Below are 18,921 nucleotides of genomic sequence, written 5' to 3' on the forward strand. Positions count from 1 at the left end.
TTGATACTGAGGGCCGACTAATGATCCGGTGTATACCCGCCATGAAATTCATGTGAAATTATTTGTGGTTTAAAATTCTCCTTGAGCTAATCATTGAAGAGATATTATTCCTTACTTAGGCAATGACTACTTCATCGAACAAAATTGTACAGCGCATTTGCTATACGCTTTATGAGATCAAGCTCTAAAAAAACTAGGTTTTGTTTATGGCTGAGTGAAAACAGCTTTTAAACAATTTTATGTAAATTATATTGTGAAGGCTAGGACAGAACCCCAAAACTGTTAGTCTGTGTAGTACTGAGTTATGTTTATTGGATAAAGGCGACTCCTGGAATTCAAAAGATTGGGTTGTTTTCGAAGTGTGGTTACTTTTTGCTTGTCATACATCACACGCAAATTTCAATGGTGAGGCACATGACATTTAACGAGAAATAAAACATTTGAGTAGTTTAATCCAATCTCTGCATTTGGCGACTGACACTAGGCATTCCTTTATTTCGAACAAATAAAAATATTTTGCAATCGCTCAGAAAGAGATAGTGTAGCAAACTACCCAAAAACGCAAATAACAATGCAGGTAAGCGATTAGATTTGATAACTAACCTACTAAATGAATCCCAATAATCCTTAACTAAAAACTTAATTTTACTTTTTATTTCTGTTTTCCTTAAGTTTGTTATTTAAATAAATCAATTAAAAAAGTCAATTTAAAAAATTAAATAAAAAATTTAAATTGTAAACAATAATCGGTATTTAAAGTGGTGTACTCACTTCGACGTGATTGGTTGCAAATATGACTTCCATGCTATGGAGAAAAGGACTCAAATAGAGTTTAATGTTAGGAAAATATGCAATCCTTAAGAGAGTTACAAATCCTTAAGGGAGTTTTTTTTCAATTTAAGTTGTAAACAATAATCGGTATTTAAAGTGGTGTACTCACTTCGACGTGATAGGTTGCAAATATGACTTCCATGTTATGCGTTTTGCAGAGTCTTTTCAGGGCTGCATAGTTACAGAAACAGCAGTTATCTTCCACAACGGTTGCAGCATCGTACTTTTTTTCTCCGGGAGCCGAACAGTAGCATCTATAAAGGAGAAAATGGACTCATATGGAGTTTGACAATAACAAATTACATCTTTTCTTTTTAATTACAAATCCTTCAGCGAGTTTTTTATTTTTTAATTTAAATTGTAAACAAACAATGAAAATCTTCACAAAAATGGAGCTAATGAAATTAAAAAAAATTCTTTTCTTTAAGGTCTAGATAAACTCACCTTAAATTAGGAAATAATTGGCAACATGCAGTTTTGCTTTGAACCATCATAAACATAGGCCATCCATAGACTGCTAAAGCGTAGTGGAAATAATGAGTTATGGTCAAAATATGGTCTGCAGTACCCTATAGTGAGGAAAGAGAAAAAATATTAAAAAAAATTATTTTCTGCTCTTTTTTTAAAATTTGGAACCAGATATATATCAAGGTAAAAAAGTTCTTATGATCTTATTTGTTGCCAGTATGCTTAAGATTAACCAGAGGACGTCTTTTGCTTCAAACCAAACAGATAGCGGCCAGAATGGCTAAAGATGGATCTTGGACCATGGAATGATCCAAGGATTTAGCTTAAATGTAATTTTTTTTATCATTGTGGCCAGAATAGGAATTACTTAATTTTATATTCAATGTTGAGTAGCGCAACTCAAAAGTTTGAACTTTTAAAATGAGGGAAATCAGTGGATAAACAAATAGTTTATTAAAGGGTACTGTACGGAAAAGAATTATGTAAATAACAATGGAAGTTTATACTCGTATAAGAATGAGTTTGATAATTTAAATAATAATATAACTAATAAACGAAATCTTTATTACAACTAGTATTTAAATACGAGAAATCTTTAAATTTCTTTTCAATACGTTTGTGACGAAGCTTAATTGGTTGGGAGACTTAGTTGAAAGACTTTTTAAAATCCCATACTGGTAAATAGACCCTTAAATAGAAGCCTGGATAATATAAGAGCGGCGCCATTTTTGTCAGCGTCACATAATCTTTCAATTCACAAGCATTGAATGTATTTAAAAAAATTCTTGGTCAATTCGTTGTTTGCCGTATAAAGCTTAAAGAATTCATATAATTTAAAATTTTATATTTTCTGTTATCCCTTTGTAAGGCCATAAGAAATATGATTCCAACCAATTAATTTTTAAATGCTGATGGGAAGCTATTTTCCCACCTGGGATTTGTTCAGCCGTCTACTGATAATTGTAAAAAAAATTTTTTTTTTATACAAATGTGGGAAACAGTAAAGGTTCGCATGGGTCAAGAAGAGAGTCCGTCACTAAGGAGTTATTCTTTTTGTATGTTATGCAGTCATTCATTTTATCATTTGTCGTTATATAAAGACAGAATTTATAAATTCTCTTATTTATAAAGACTGGTGTTCAAATTTAAGGATAATTCTTTGTAGACACAATTTTGAAAATCTCACCCACCTTTTTTCAAAAAAATAGTCTTAACATAATTAATTTCAGGCAATAATCTTAATAATTTTTTTTTTATAAATCAATCTTGGTCCGAAGAATACTTTAACGTAACATTATTAGAAAACAATGGCCCTATACAACAGACAAGCGAAACAATCACGTCATAACTGACAACTCATTATGTGTTAGTAAATATAATTGATTTTTTATTCGATTGTTTTATTTATAATAAGTTCTAAGTTGTTTTATTAATTTATGAATATTTGTTTCAAATCTATAGTATGTTCTATTTGAAGTTTCAATAACGCAAATTTTCTTAAGGACAAACATTAGAATATATGAGTGCATGAAAAAAATATGTGCTGCATTATTACACCACTGGTTCGTTTGCGACTAAAGAATGACATATAAACACTTTTATACATTGCAATTTCTATCGCATGTCCAAATAAAAACTATCGAGATTAAAAGGTTGAATATAAATATTTTATTTCAATGCTAGAAATTTAAAAAAAAAATTAAAATAAAAACATAAAAATCGCTTTTTTCAATAGTATTTTGTTTACTAATATTAAAAGCGAAATTACCTGAAAAATTATTTTTAAAAAAATGCTTGTAAATTTTATTTTAATTTGCAGAGGTTGAAATATTTTTAAAATTTCGAGTTGGAGAGCAAAATACTAAAAAATAAAATTATTAAGATATAAAATTATTAGAACATCCGTGGAAAAGATGCATTCTTAAAAATGCATTTAGCATATCAAAATAAATAAATAAATAAAAGCAAACAAGTACTTTCCTTCTGTAAATTTTAAAGGAGAAAAAACTTCTTGAGATTATGGCTCTCTGGTGTCTCCGCAGGGAATTGTACTTATTGTATTGAACAAAATAAAAGTAGTAATGAAAAGATATAAAAGGAAGAAAGTTCACTTGTTTATGTTATGAAAGTTCAGTGTTTATGTTATGAAAAAGTCATTAATTAATGCCCATTTTTGCGAAAACAGCACTCAATTTTTTTTATACAATAAACAGAAACAGCTTAAGCTGTTAGCTATTTCTGCATTTCTGACGAACGTTGGACTGAAAATATTGAAACCTATTTGATTGCCAAATGAAACAGAGAAGAGTTGAAAGGCGATTACTATAAACACCCCTAAGTTTCACCGTACAATTAAAGTAATTTTGAAACTTTTCCTCCAGCCTCTCTTGCAGTAATGCATGAAGAGTTTGACTACTTTTTCTGACACTTTTATTAGTTTTTAAGTCTTAAAGTGCATATTTTAAAAACGTAATTTTTAACATGAACTAAGTCATTAAGTATTATATTAATACATTAATATTAAGGGTGGTAATTACTGAACATCGTGCATATTCCTTCAATGTAGAATGTTCTTTCTCTGTTTTATAAATGTTTGCTACACTTACGTTATGTTACGTTATATTGTGTGATGTTAACGTGGATTAATTTAGTGTATTATGAAAACATCAAAATTATTCTTAATGATGATATTTTTCCCAATTTCTACACCACCTCCCTTGTAACATAAATTACATTAAATGAAATGCAATATATTCTTTTATGTTGCAGAAATCTATTTATGCAAAATGTATAATTAATTTTAAAAAAACGTTTACATAATTTCATTTTGAAAATCTTTTGAAATGATTTGTATTTAATTATAAAAAATATACTTACTGGATGCGTAATGTCAAGAAATCTTGTCGATGGCGTGATTGGAACTCCGGATAAGAATTGATATGTATCATCGTCAGACTGTAAATTACAAAGATAATATTAAAAATAAAATGCTTCATAATTTTGCTTAAATATAATTCAATTTCTATCTTTGTTTTGTGTTAAATGGTTTAAAAATTTAAACTATCATTTTTATCATTATTTACCTAATGAAAAATAAAAATTAATAAAAAATAAAATTTTTAATTTAGGTTTCTCAATTTATTAATGTTGTTGGAACTCCGGATAAGAATTGATATGTATCATCATGAGACTATAAATTACAAGGATAATATTGGAAATAAAACGTTTCATTTTTTTGCTTAAATATAATTAAATTTCCATCCTTTGTTTTGTGTTAAATGGTTTACAAAATTAAACCATCATTTTTATCTTTATTTACCTAATGAAAAATAGAAATTAATTAAAAACTAAGATTTTTAATTTATGTTTCTTAATTTATTAATGTTTGAAATATGAATTAATCAACCCATTTGAAGTTAAATACACAACCATGAAACGTAAAATATTAGTCTTTTTACTATTTTGAGATAATTGTTTGTTGAAATTGTAACTGTTGTTTGTTTTAAGAGGAAGATTACAATTAGCGTTCATGGTATTTCTTAAATGTCTTGTTTCTTTATTGATAAAAAGATGATAAGCATTTCCGCATTAGCATTGATAATTGGCACATATATTATTTAAAAAGTTTAATGAGAGAAGGTAGAAAGTGTTTTTTTATTTTTATTTTCCTCTTTTTTCTCTCTTTTTAAAAACACACTTAATTTTGACTTTAAAATTTTTACATGCTTAGCTTTTGTTGGAAACTTTTTTTTCTGCCTTGTCATCACGTGAGGTAATTTTTAATTGGAAAATGTGTTTTGCAAACAGCTTTCTATTGTTGCGATGTTTCACGAAAATGTTACTTAGAATCGTTTTTTTTATTAAGTTCTTTAATTATGAAAAACGTGCAACACACTTAAAATGCTGGTATGATATTAATTAAATATAAAATTAATAATATTTTATGCTACTTTCTTTCGTGCAATGCAAATATTTCATTTTGCACGGTGTTCCATAAAATGGATTTTAAAGTAGGGTAACAAGAAAACGGTGGCAGGGGCAAAGTGAGGAGTTTGCCTTCATTCTTTTTGACTTTTTCTGCAAAGTTTTGTTTACAGATAGCGCTACAGCACGATGCTATTGTATACAAGACGTGCTGATTGTGAATTAACGACTGTATCCACCTGATTTGAATCTGTGTAAATTCTACTAGTGAGATCACTGAAAGGATGTAGGTTGACTAATTGAAGCTAATAATTTTTGCACATCAGTCGCTGGTTTCATTGGACGATGGAGATTTTGAAAACGTCATCATATAATTTCCAATAACTTTTATTACAAAGATGTTTTAGCTGTGAGGTTAATCTAGATCTACTACCCTCAAATTTTCCATTGAGTTTGTCTTCTTGTTGGTAAAAAATCCGACATGTTGCAAGTCAGAAATAGACACCCATTCCCTAGACTCGCCAGACGTGAATGAGGGGAAAATTGAAACAGCCTGTTTACAGTGAAGCGACGAACCATGTTTTATATATATATATATATATATATATACACACAAAACAGAAACAAAAATAATCATAGTAGCAGTATTTGGTGGTAAATGTAGCTTATCGTAATTGAAGAATATGCTGTGCGACATTTTATGGTGAATTTGCGAACGTAAGTTTCAGAATGTATCGAAANACGGAAAATTCGTTAAATAGAAAATCACCTTTTGAAATACTTTAACAACACAAAACAGGTTTTCAGTTCATAAACACGAGACATAATTAAAATAGCAATTGATACATCTTTATCTTGTAAATTATTATCCAGTTTCGAACTGTTTCAAATGGTTTTAACATTTCACGATAGGAAAGTTTGGTAATTTCTTCATAATTTCTGTCTTCATCTTCTTCGTCTTCCTTACAATTTATTGCTGTATTGTTTCTATTTTGTATACTGTCCAAAATATCCGATTCAGTTCTTGTTTCTATGGTTGCAGCTTCAGAATCAATAAAAAGAAATTCAATTAAAATAAAACTATTAATCAGTACATCATCATTAATTTTGTGGTTCTCTCTTAGCTGTTGACACATTTTTTTAAAGTTCTTTTAACGGAATATCATCCTTGCCCACCGCACTTTCCAAATTCTCCACTCTGACTAAGAATCCAGCTTTAGAGAAACTGTTAAGAATAGTACGAACATCACAGTTTTATGCTTTAGAAATTTCCGTTATGTTTTCTCGTAAATTGATTTTTGATGCAAACAAAAAGGTAAAGGGATTTTACTGCTTTCTCTAAAAGTTAAGTGGCTGCGAAAATCAATTCAAGGTCATTTTCCCCATAAAAAAATGTGTTAACAAGTTTGAAATATTCTGAAATATTTTGGGAAATAGGGAAAGTGATCCACTTTCGTGTAAAAAAAGTTCGATAAATAGAAAAGAAAAGTTCGTTAAATAGAAGAAAGAAAAGTTCAAAGAGAAAAGTTGGTTAAATAGAAAATTTACTTCGCTATTTGGAAGTTATTTTATGAAGAAATTTCCAAAATGTTCTCTGTTCCTCGAAATAAATGCGAAGTAGAGAAAACAAGTTCGTCAAATGAAAGTCCAACTATATATATACAATTGTGACTGTGTTTTGGGGCAGAACATGTTTTCAGTTATTCGTACAGGTAACAACCCAGCGATAGCAGGCCATAGAAATTTATATTCCGCAGAATGATTTTAGTACTTGTCGTCGGTTTCTTATAATGTTATTTTGATGTTTGTCAGCCCGCTATGATGAAGAATTAAATATTCATATCGTAACGGTGAAAAGCATATGAAGCAAAATCTGAAACTTACTTTAGTAACAATGTTTTGTCTTTCCAGTCGTTGAAGTTTTCGTAACAGCACCAAACCAGCAACAACGTCTGATGGAACAACATCCAGGTCCCGAAAGAAATCAGACAGAAGCTTGGCTATATCCGCAAAATTGTTCTAAATAATCAAGAAATGTAATTAATAAATGCTCTATATCATATATTGTGGTCTGTGGTGCAGTTTAAAAATGGTATAAATTTATAAATCAAAGAGAAACTCTAATGAATGATTTTTGAAGCAAATTACTTTTTTGTTCCTAAACTAGCTTTATATTGGTAATGTCAGCTACAAATATAGTTAACGAAATTTACTTTATTGAAATGCGAAATTAATGTTTTTACGGGCTTTGATTCTAGATAGAAGTGGATAATATGATAGGGTAATATAAAATCGACAAACTTTTTGCTTGACATAAAATGAACACTCTCGTTGGCTCAAATGTGAGTTCCGGTAGATGTAATTTTTCAAAAATAATTATGAAAATTGCAAAAAATATAAGAAATTAAGGCCCCATGTTCAGACTAATCTATAGTAATTTCAGTGATAGTTCGTCAAAATGGTGTGCAACGTTCTAAAAATGTATTTTATTTCATTTTGCTTTATAACAGGCGTTGAATAGTTTATCTATTTTTGGATTTACGACTATCAACGTTTATTTCCCTAGCCTTGTAATTTTAAACTCAATCTCAGAAGACAAGAGGATTCCTAGATCAAGCATTAGGGAATATTAGCGTATCTTTAGATATCGCTTACTCTAACTAATTAGCATATTTAAGGTCGATCCTTTGGATCATTAAGATTGAGTCCTAGTGCGTGGAAGATTCGATAGTTAGATCGAAAGCTAAAAAGCCTGCTCCGTTTTTTTTTTCTGCACTGTACTTAACATTTCTGCAACTGTTTACATACGAAGAGACATGCATTCAGCTTTTCCTTAAGAATGGAATTCTTCATAAAGAGTGTTTTTCTTAGCTCTTTTGCCAAGAAAAATAAAAATAGCCACAGTTTAAGTGCTGCACTTCCGAGGCAAAGTTATAATTTTGAACAATTCGTGCCATTCTTCCGTAAGAAATTATACGGCTAAATGGTATATATATATAAAAAAATCGGTCTGGTTCCCAGATGACGGATAAGTGTTCTTAAACTTTATTAAAAATATAGCAGTGGTGAAATCTGCCATGTTTTATCCGATGTCGGAAATGAATAAGAAATAAAAATGTAGTGAAATTAAAGACGGTTGAGTTTTAAAAAATTTTGGCAGTCATTGTAAACAATGACTGCCAAAATGTATACATGCTTTTTATTGTATCAGTGATAATAACAATTAAAAAAATTTATCATCCCCTTCCTGTCACATGACGAATATAGATCACCATTGTTCTGGATTCATCTATATTAAAAACTCGTTAGGGTCGTCTGCCTTTTTGGAAGTTCAATTTTACCGTTACATTTCATTTTGCTGTGCGAAAACTATAAGACTTGGAAACTTATAATAACTGAAGTGTGTAAAAAAAATGTACAGGGGACAAGGATGGGGATGAAGAAAAATTAAGATTTGATTATTAGTTCAAGAATTAACTGTTAAACTTGTAGTAAAACAAATAAAGCTGTCCAAGCAACTGCATTGTAAAAAATGTCGGCTCACAGGATGACGGAACATTTTACCGTTAAGTTCATCTTCACTGTAAAATGTTACGGAACAAAAAATCAGATATATCGTAATATTTTCAGTAGTACTTTCTTTAAAATCCCTGAATCACGATAGTTAAATATATATAACCTTTTGAAATTTAGATGAAAAAAATATTAATTTATTAATTAAGTTTATTATATTAATAATTTATCAATATTATGAAAATTTATCATTGAAATAGTAGTTAGAATAATTTATTAATTCAGTTATTTATTTAATTTAATAATGTAGTAAAATTTTACAGTAAAAATGGTTTTTACAATAAAATAGTTTCTACTGATAATGCACCCAGGGAGCTAGTACTTTTTACTACCGTATTTTGATTTGAAATATTTTGTTGTGTGCTCGCTGAAAAAGAATTGCAGAGTTGAAAAAGAATGTACTGAATGGACCATTTCTGTATTTTAAATTTTTTTGGAAGTTGTTGCTATTTTAAGCGCATTTTTGAAATTTTTTTTCTTTAAATAATTATTATCAATTCATTGTTATAGAAAAATGTATCTCTCGTTATTGTTATTTTATAAGCCCGCTCTTGAATTCTTGTCAAAAGTAACAAAAAAAAAAAAGAATGAAAGAAAATCTGTTATCAGATATAAATCTTGAGATTTACATGGAAATTTTTAAAAATATAATGATTTTAGAAAGATAAATACTGTATCCGATGTGAACTGTAATATGATAAAAGATAATCGTTATACTCGGTAAAGAAAAGTTTGGAAACAGTCAATTATCCCGAGAAATACTCATCTAATTGTAAAATGAAAATAGAAGCATTCAATATTTCTCTAAGGCTATCCAATGATACCAAACATCTTCCAACCCCACAGTATCCAATGATACCAAACATCAAATTATTACAGAATCAGATTTTCCAAAAAAAGTTACCCTTTTTGTAAAGTTACCCTTTTTGTTACCCCATAAAAAATTTATACATTTTGTTTTACAGATGGCGCTGTTACCGAGAAAATTAAAACAGGGTATAAACTGTCTAAAACGGCGATCTCGAAACTTAGACTAAGAACATAAAAATAGGCAAATTTTTTTTAAAAAAAATAGTGTTTTTCTTAAAATATCGTTTTCAAAAATTTGTATCTATTTTTTCTTAAACTTTTTTCGGAAAAAAAAATTATTGAAACATTTGAAATTTTATTTATTTATTATTTTTTACGATCACGGTCACCTTTTAAACAGGTCAAATAGGGTTACTTTTTGTTCTTAATATCTGAATCTGCAATAAAAAATAGTGGTACATATTAAGATATCAATGTTGCTCCCAACACCACTCCCTTGGGTTGGGGAGGGAGATCGGGTTTCGCATCATTGGAGAACTTTAAAAAAAAATATTGATTGTTTCTATATTCCATTTCTCGCGATCGCATAACACCCTAACTTCTTCTTACACCCTGTATATTGTTATCAAGTAAAATTAATTCTCATTTATTACATCTCATTGTATCGCTCATTCTGTATTCCTCAGCTTATTTTTTTGATTATTATTATTATTATCATTATGATTTTATTATGATTATCATTATGATTATTTTTCAAATCCAGGTGTCCTTTCAATTCGTTGCCCTTGCACTCTCAGAAATAAAATTCGCACCTTTAACGATTCAGCAATCCTTGAGCAGTATTTCGTTAATTTGGAGAATTATTTCGTCATGAAATCACGTGATTTGTGACTAAGTTTGAATCCCTCTTCGGGCATAAGTGAAATTTATTAATCTGTCCTTATTGTGCCGTGCCGTCTATATAGTGCCCATGTCAAAGTTATTATTAACCAAGTTAGATACATTAAGTATTAAAAAATTTTTTTGAAACAAAATGACGAAATTCAAAATTTTTTTCAAAAAAATTTTTTTTTCCAAAAAGTTTTAAATAAAAATTAAATGATTATTAAATGCACAATTTTCCATTATTATACCTTACCGGGAAGAGTCAATAACATAAATGTTAAGTCACACTGAAAATTAATAATTATCAAATACTAAAAAAAAATTAAGTATTTTAATAAAGAAAAGCCTTTATAAAATAATTTTTAACTCTTTATAAATATCCAATAAGCTTCTACAATTATAAAAAACATGAAAAAAAATAGCAATAAATAAAATTTTAAATAACTTTATTTAATTTAGTTTGAAGAATTGTTAAAACATGTCGTAAAATAAGTTCATTACAACCTTGCTAATACCATGCATTAATATATTAAAACAACACTCATCTAAAATTAATTCCTCTAGTCCCTTCGATCAATATTTTAGAAGCATCGAAATTCCGAAGTTTAATGAAATCGGTTATAAGTTAGTTTACGTAACATTATGTGTGTTATAAATTGATTCAAATTTATCATTAAAAGTATTAAAATGCAATAAAAATGTCAGAAAATACTTTTGTAAGTAAACTAAGAAAAAGGAGAAAACAGTATTTTTGTCAGACGTAAAACGAAAAATGTAGGAGGAATTTTCAATGCTGACAAAAGTTTAAAACTGAGTGATGCACCCTAACTGTTTCCAATTCCGGCCAAGCTAAAAACTATTTTCACCGTTTTAGTCTATATGTTAAAATTTCTAACATTTTCATTTCATTATTTTCCTCTTTTTAGTTTTGTGTCTGTTAGTTTGTTTACGTCGAAAACTGATCAAAATTTTGATTGGCTATAAATTTCATTCAAACTATTCAGAAAACTCTATATCTAGTATTGACATCAAACAAAAAGCTGCAGTTAAAATTTGAGCACTCTTGCTAGTAGGAAAATGATTGCAATTTTAATTATGAATAATCATCTGGTAATAAGTACTGCTTTTTGTGCTTCGAAAACGTTTGAAACTTAGATAGCTAAAAGTTTGAAACTTAGAAGTAATACACAGTAATATTTTACCACTTCAGTTTCTTGGGATTATTCATTTAACATTTAGAATAAAGATTTATTTACAACATTAAAAAAATGCTTCGCAGACATATATTGATTAAAAGCTTCAAAACTGCTTTCGTTTCAAAAATATACAATTTGGTATTAACAGTCGGCGTGTTTTAAGCGCTGAAAAACCGGTGCCTAATTTCAAGACTTGCCAGACGTGAAATTAATTCATTCATTCATGTCTGTCAAATCTGTTTATGAGCTTTTGAAACATGTTGACTGTTAATACCAATTTGTACATTTTTGAAGCGAATGCAATTTTTAATCAAATTTATTCTAAATAGCAGAAAATTTAAAACAAATATTTTCTTCTTCTTCTTTGTCAGAAAGTAATCACCTTGAATTTGATGACTTTGGCAAAAACCAAACAACAAAAAAAAATAATAATATATAAATAAATAAATAAATAAAAAAAAAATTGAATGATAATTTTTTATTTATTTTGCAAACTTTACAAAACATTTTGAAAAATTACATTGTTAGAAGCTGTTACAAGTATCTCAAAGAAACCTTTGCTCTCACAAAGTGATCTATTTTACGGTAGAGGTCAGCAAACAAATGAAACCCGTATTATTATTAGGCATTTCATCTCCAGATAAGATTTAAGCACTCTAGTTATTCGAAAAGTGGTGAAAATTTCGATTGCAAGATTCTATCCTCACAGACACAAACTCGAGTTATTAAAAGCTTAGTAATAATATACTAAGCTTATACTTCTTTTAATATATTTCCAAACAAACAATTCACACTCATACTTAGAAAAGTATTTTAACTATGCAACAATCTTTGAATGCATTTTATGGAAATATATTGATTTTGAAATCAATCGTATTTTCCACATAGCTTGATGGAATATTTTGGTAAAAGACATCAACACTAGATTGGAAATTATTCCATCTAGTTTGAATTAATATATTTCTTTATGGTTAAACTCTCCAAAAGTAATCAATAAGTTCATGAATAATTCATGAAGGTACTCGGAAATGGGGTGAAATTTTATTCACTTGTTTGGAATGTTAAAGTATATTTGCATAAATTTGATGAAGATGTGAGGGAGTTAATAAATTAATACAACATTACCTTTGTTTTAATTTTAAACGCTTAGAGAATTGCACGTTGGTTAACCGGATAAATCAAATAATCTAAGTCATGCAGTATGTATATTTATTTCTCATTTAACGAAGAAGTATTAGTTTAGTTAGTAAATATAAAAATTTTAGAATGCATTAAATTAGTTATAATGCAAAACTTTATTAAGTTTAAGTTTGTTCTGCGTAGTTTTTCGAATGTGCAAAGGGAAGTCAAACTACTTTTCCTGCAATGGTCGTGTTTTAAAATTTTGTATTTGTGCTTCTTGTCATTTTCAATAAACATGTGTATATTAAAATAAAGTAGTAAACAAAATTTTTGTAAAATAAATTTAAAGACCAATAATCAATAAAAAAGGATAAAATAGTATTTCGTCATGCGTGTCTTTAATATATACTTTTATATATACTTTAAAGTAAAAAAAAAGTGTACACATTAGGTGTCACAAATGAATATTTTAGTTAGAGGAAATAAAAACAATTCCGAAGTTTAACAAATAAAAACTGATAAAGAAGAGATTAAATGCATAGAAAACCTGTTTTATTTTCAGAAAAAACATAGAAGGTTGAAAGTGGGTGGTTAAAAATACCAACAAACTTCATCAGGCATTCAAACTTCATTTGACGTTTTCATTATCATATTTATCACTTGTGATTCGCTAGATTTATATGACGTTTTTTTTTCTTTTTCACTTGGATATAAATTTGTAGGTTTCAATGTAACTACTTTCACTACTTTTTTTAAAACTTATTTTCTTCAAAGGATTATAAAACTATATCGTCAGTGAGTATTTAAATTCTCAAAATACCTGTTTACGAAAATGAACGCAGTTCGAAATGCGTGTTTATCAAAATAGATATAACTAAACAAGGCGTGTTTAAAAAAATTGACAAAGCTTTTTAAGAAAATGAATATAACATTTGATTTCATTTTTTCAAACTTCTTTAATGAGTGTTGTCATTCTTTTAAGGAATAAAATAATAAATCAAAATAACTCCTTAATGTGTTATTAGAAGTTTAATACTTAAACTTCTTTCGGTACAATACATTAAATTAGTCCTTTTTTTTAAAGACTTTAAGAGCCAACAGTTGTTTTTAAAAGGATGCCACGGTTGTTATACATTCATAATAGTGGTTGTAAATTTATGTTTTATCAATTTACAGTTTTAAACTTCGCTTCATCGCTTAAAGTTCTGAATACGAAGAAATCACCTGAAAAGTTACATGTGTAATATATCTAGTTACTCCGACAACGAAGTCTGGGACTTTGTCCTATAATGATTAGTGTTTAAGGAGGTAAAGAAAAATAAGCACGTAATTTATTGTTTAAGTGTTAAATTTTGGTAAAAAATTTAAGAGAAGCACTTCATGAAAACACACATTTTAAGCTGTGTCCACTTTCGTAAACGCTCATTTCTAGCTGCGTTCTCTTTTAAATACACCTTTCTGGCTATTTCCATTTGATAAAAACACATTTCGAGCTGTGTCCATATTTTAAGCATACGTTTCTAGCTGAGCTCATCTTTTTAACACGCATTTCCATCTGTGTCCATTTTTAAACACGTATTTCGGGCTGTATCCAGATTTAAAAACTCACCGATGATGTATAAAAGTTTTTTTTCACTAAAAATAATAACCTGTATTCAGAGCCGGATTATACTTTTCGTAGGCCCTAGGCATAGCAGTTTTTTGACCCTCCCCTCCTTCTCCCACTCCTCCCCTCTTTTCAAAATATATGCTAAAATATTCTTGCATATTTTTTTTTTCAGAATCTGAGATTAAACTAAAAGCGCAAAATTTGGTGAAAATTTACTCATCCGATTTAAAGGAAAACTTTGTAGATGAATTTTTACTATTTTCAAATTTGTATGAACATAAATCTGCACAAGAAATGTTGAAGGCTCAAATTAAAGATAAACTTGTGAATACTTTTCCTAACGTTCACATTGCATTAAGAATATATTTGTCGATTCTTGGATCAAATGCAGAAGGAGAAAGATCTTTCTCCAGATTAAAATTGATAAAAAATTATTTGCGTTCAACAATGAATCAAGATCGTTTGGCATCGCTCGCACTTATGTCTATTGAATACGACATTTTGCGTAGTTTGGAATTCGACAGCATAATACAAGATTTCGTTGAATCCAAAAATCGCAAAAAAGTAATATATTAGATCATAAGATTCTGCAAAATAATTTATTACCGAAAAATATTATATTTTTATTTGTATCTTCATAATTTTGTGCAAAATACACTTGTTGTTTTTAAAGCTAAATTATTTTTGTCAAGAAATTTTTTTCTCCCACGTTTTTCGTTGGCCCCTGAATTTCGTAGGCCCTAGGCACGTGCCTAGTGTGCCCATAGGTTAATCCGGCCCTGCCTGTATTTTGTATTAAAGTTAATCTGCAGGCTTCAAATTAAATTTTAAATAATACGTGAAATAAATTACGTGAAACTAATAATATGGTTGATGTCAACTATATTTGAGACATCAATCTCTTTGGAGATATTTGAAAACGGTGAGTCATTAACCTTTTCACTCAGAATTTTTATTAAGCCTATTTTTCATAAATTTTATTAATTTGTATCAATTTAGGTCAAAATGAATGAAAAATATTATATTTAGCATTTTAATAATATGAAATGCAGCAAGAAGCATTGGTGTCTTTTTCTGCGTTAAAGATAAAATCTTCCAAACAATAATTTTTCAATTTCGCACTTATTAACAGCTTTTTTACTTCTAAGAGAAATAGTTATTCTTCATTAAAAATTCTTTGGTAGTTTTTTTTCTTTTTTAGACCAGTAAGTAGTAGTATCTCTCAAAGTAGTCTATTGAAAGCGCGATGATAGATACTTTTTATGCGAAGATTTCTTTCATTGATTTATTTAAGCACAAAGCTTGCAATTTAAAATTTGAGAATTGCAAACAATTTTCTTTGATAACATTGCTGTATCTTCAAACAATTTGCCGTTCAAGTTTATTTAAAATAACTTACTCTTTGTTGGTCTGAATGCCCTATACAACAGAATAAAAGACGGCATCGTTTGTTCCAGCTATCCTGATACTCCCTCATAGCTTTTCTGGAATAAAAGTTTTGTAAGAAAAATTTTCAGGAATAAAAGATTTATGTAAAAAGTTTTCTGGAATAAAATATTCTTGAGAACTGGAGCTTGTTACAATAATTAGCTTATTCTTAAAAACCAATATTCTTTATAAAAATGATTGATAAAGTGAAAATTGGTAAAGCATGATGTTCTGAATGCTAATCTTATTTACCTTTCCCCACAATGGTTATTAATTTCCCTTATTGGGGTTTTTGCTAAAAATTTTACAACTAAAAATATATTTGTCAAAAATATATGCTTATTATCGATACATATGAAAAAACATTATGTCGATCTTTTATTTTCATTAAAGTTAGATATCACAGTTCGAAAGTTAAGAGGTAAAGTCTGTAAAATATATCTTGCATACATGTTAGTTGCTCGAAATTAAATGGAAGACATAGTAAATTATTCACTTCGGTTTGTGCTTCTCTAAAATTGCACTTAATAAACGAGACAGTGCAGACAGACAAGACAATCAGTATTGCAGTTCAGTAATGCAAAACATTGAAAAGTAATTAATTTAGATTGTGTTTTAATAAAATGTTATTAAAAGGCAAAGCAGTGTAGTGGTAATTAGCATCACTGGTCAGTATCAATAATGCAGAGCACTGTAATTTGATAAGTACAGAGTGCATTTCCTCTAAAACTGTGTTTTTAAAGCAATGCAGTAGCATTTTCATCAGTATTGTTGATCACTATCAGCAATGTAAGAACATCGCAAAGGAACAAAGTTTGACCGTGCTTCCCTGAAACTGAACTTAACAGGCAAAGCAGTACAATCATAATCTGCTATGCAGTTCGGTCTCAATAATGTACAATAATGCGAAACATTGTAAACTATTCATTTTAGTATATGCTTTGCTATAATTGTATCATAATATATATAGCTATATATGTAAAATGGGAATATATTAAATCTGATTGCTATTTCCTTTCCTATTATATTCTTTCTTTATAATTATAATAGGCAAAGCAATGCAATCGTAAGCAGCAGTGCAGGACAGTATAAGTAATGCTCATATAGTAAGTTAATCATTTCAAGGCATGTTTCCCTTATCCTGAACTTCATAAACAAAAGGTTGCAACTTTAATTAGTAAGTAGACTTAAATTTTGGAAGTTAATCCATACAATTTAAGCCAGTTGCCAACCCTGCAAATCATCAGATATCAAAACGAAACAAACAAAAAGAAATGAACAGTTATGCTAGTTCACTTAAATCATTAATGCAGAATGAATTTTATATTGTCTAAAACTATTAGAATCCATCAGAGAATAAGGTCTAACCTGTGTCTCCAGTTCCTGTGTCGTCCCGATATTCTGTGGTGTGGGGGCAGTGGCTTATCACTGATTTTAAAGCGTTTCATTTTAACCCAGGATCTTCCGGCAGAGTCGAATGCACACCAGGTGGTCACCAGGACACTCAATAGGACACACCAGTTGCATATGACAATACCTGAAAAATTATCATCATGCAAAGAATCATAAAGATTAAAAGGGTGGTTATAAAATAGATTTTACTGGCGAAGTTAAAAATCTGGTATTCTCTACAATGCGTAAAATGGACCGGAAAATATTGAAATGATTAAACATTCTGCACATTGCCTAGACTTTGTATACAGTGTGAGACGAATAACGGACAAAACATGAAAAATTATTTATTTTATACTTTTAATTGGTATGATTATCATTTATTGATACCTACATATTAGAAATTTCTTGGAGCAAAACGTTGGTTTATTTTCGCTTTGGTTTACATTAATAAAAAAGGCACAATTTTTTTTAATAATTTACATGTTTCATTAATAGTAACCATATTAAAGGGAATTGCTATTCGATAAGGGCTGTGTGGATAGTTATCCGGTATTTCTTATAAAGATGTTCTTAAGGTAAAAATAAATTTGCCCAATATTCCCTACCTCGATGCTTTTTTTAAAATAAGTAACTATTGCCCAGTATTTTCAACAGTGATGTTTTTTTAAGGTAACCAGTCATTGCCCAGTATTTCTTTCAAAGTTGATTTTTAAGGTAAAGAGTAATTGTGAAGTATTCCCTGCTTTGATGTTTTTTAAAGTTAAGTGCCATTGCCCAATATTCACAGCAATGATGTTTTTAAGATGAAGGCTAATTGTCTAGGACTCCCAGCCTGTTTTAATAAAATATGTGTTTCATAAAAAAATAATTCGTTTTATAAAGAAGATGTCTTTTTTTCTTTGATTGTCAGCTCAGAAAAGATAATGTGCTCTTGTTTTTCTGTATGGGTTACATTAATGCTTTTTCAGTTTAAAATATGAAGAAAATAACAATTTTCGATGCTTTGATAGCAATATTTGAAGTATACTTAAAGTACTTACATATTAAATATTACTTACAAAATAATAAAAATTATTAAGCTTATTTCAGTTTAAGATAATAAAAGCAAACAAGAAATTCACACTTTTTATTTAAAGAAGACAGCCTTTTATAAAGTGATAAATGTATAAATATAAACGACAAGTTGCGTTGTTGAAAAAGCATCAATTAGCGTATCATACTTGTTATGTTACCCTAATACGCTTTATTGCCCAGAGCGCAAAAAAAAGAACTACCCTGAATAGCTTTTAATCTAATGATCGGATGTTTACCTACTAGAGTCTTATCTTAATGATTAGAGAAGGTGACTTCAAATATGTTAATTAGTTCAATTAACACCTGAACTAATTATTATTTCAGGTGATATTTTAAGTTACGAAATTAGACAGGAAAATGTACTTTCTCTGAATAAACATGCTATTTTTTGACGTACCTTTTTTACCTTTTTAAGAGAAAATACAGAACATTAACGAAATCGTTCGAATAGTTTCTGAGAAATCAAATTTAAAGAAGTCATATGCTTAAAATTTGACTTTATAAAAATCTATTCAACTGATTTCAAACAAATTTTGTATTTTGCATACAAACTAACACTTTCTAAAATGATGTTAAAATTTGTAAACCATTCAATTCAAAACTTTT

At 28.7% G+C, this 18,921-nt stretch overlaps 1 protein-coding gene across 3 annotated transcripts in view; it reads right to left on the reverse strand.

Moving 5' to 3' along the window:
- Window positions 1–18,921, reverse strand: part of LOC107455286 (inactivation no afterpotential E) — a 99,327-nt gene that overhangs the window by 22,899 nt on the left and 57,507 nt on the right. For all 3 annotated transcript variants that reach the window (XM_016072791.3, XM_016072792.4, XM_016072793.3), the window contains 6 exons: window positions 17,215–17,383; window positions 15,818–15,902; window positions 7,108–7,242; window positions 4,177–4,254; window positions 1,276–1,400; window positions 941–1,085 (listed from right to left, as the gene is read on the reverse strand). In XM_016072791.3, the coding sequence (XP_015928277.1) occupies window positions 941–1,085; window positions 1,276–1,400; window positions 4,177–4,254; window positions 7,108–7,242; window positions 15,818–15,902; window positions 17,215–17,383 (737 nt within the window). The remainder of the gene's footprint in view (window positions 1–940; window positions 1,086–1,275; window positions 1,401–4,176; window positions 4,255–7,107; window positions 7,243–15,817; window positions 15,903–17,214; window positions 17,384–18,921) is intronic.

Source organism: Parasteatoda tepidariorum, chromosome 2, assembly GCF_043381705.1.
Source record: "Parasteatoda tepidariorum isolate YZ-2023 chromosome 2, CAS_Ptep_4.0, whole genome shotgun sequence".
Lineage (NCBI taxonomy): Eukaryota > Metazoa > Arthropoda > Arachnida > Araneae > Theridiidae > Parasteatoda > Parasteatoda tepidariorum.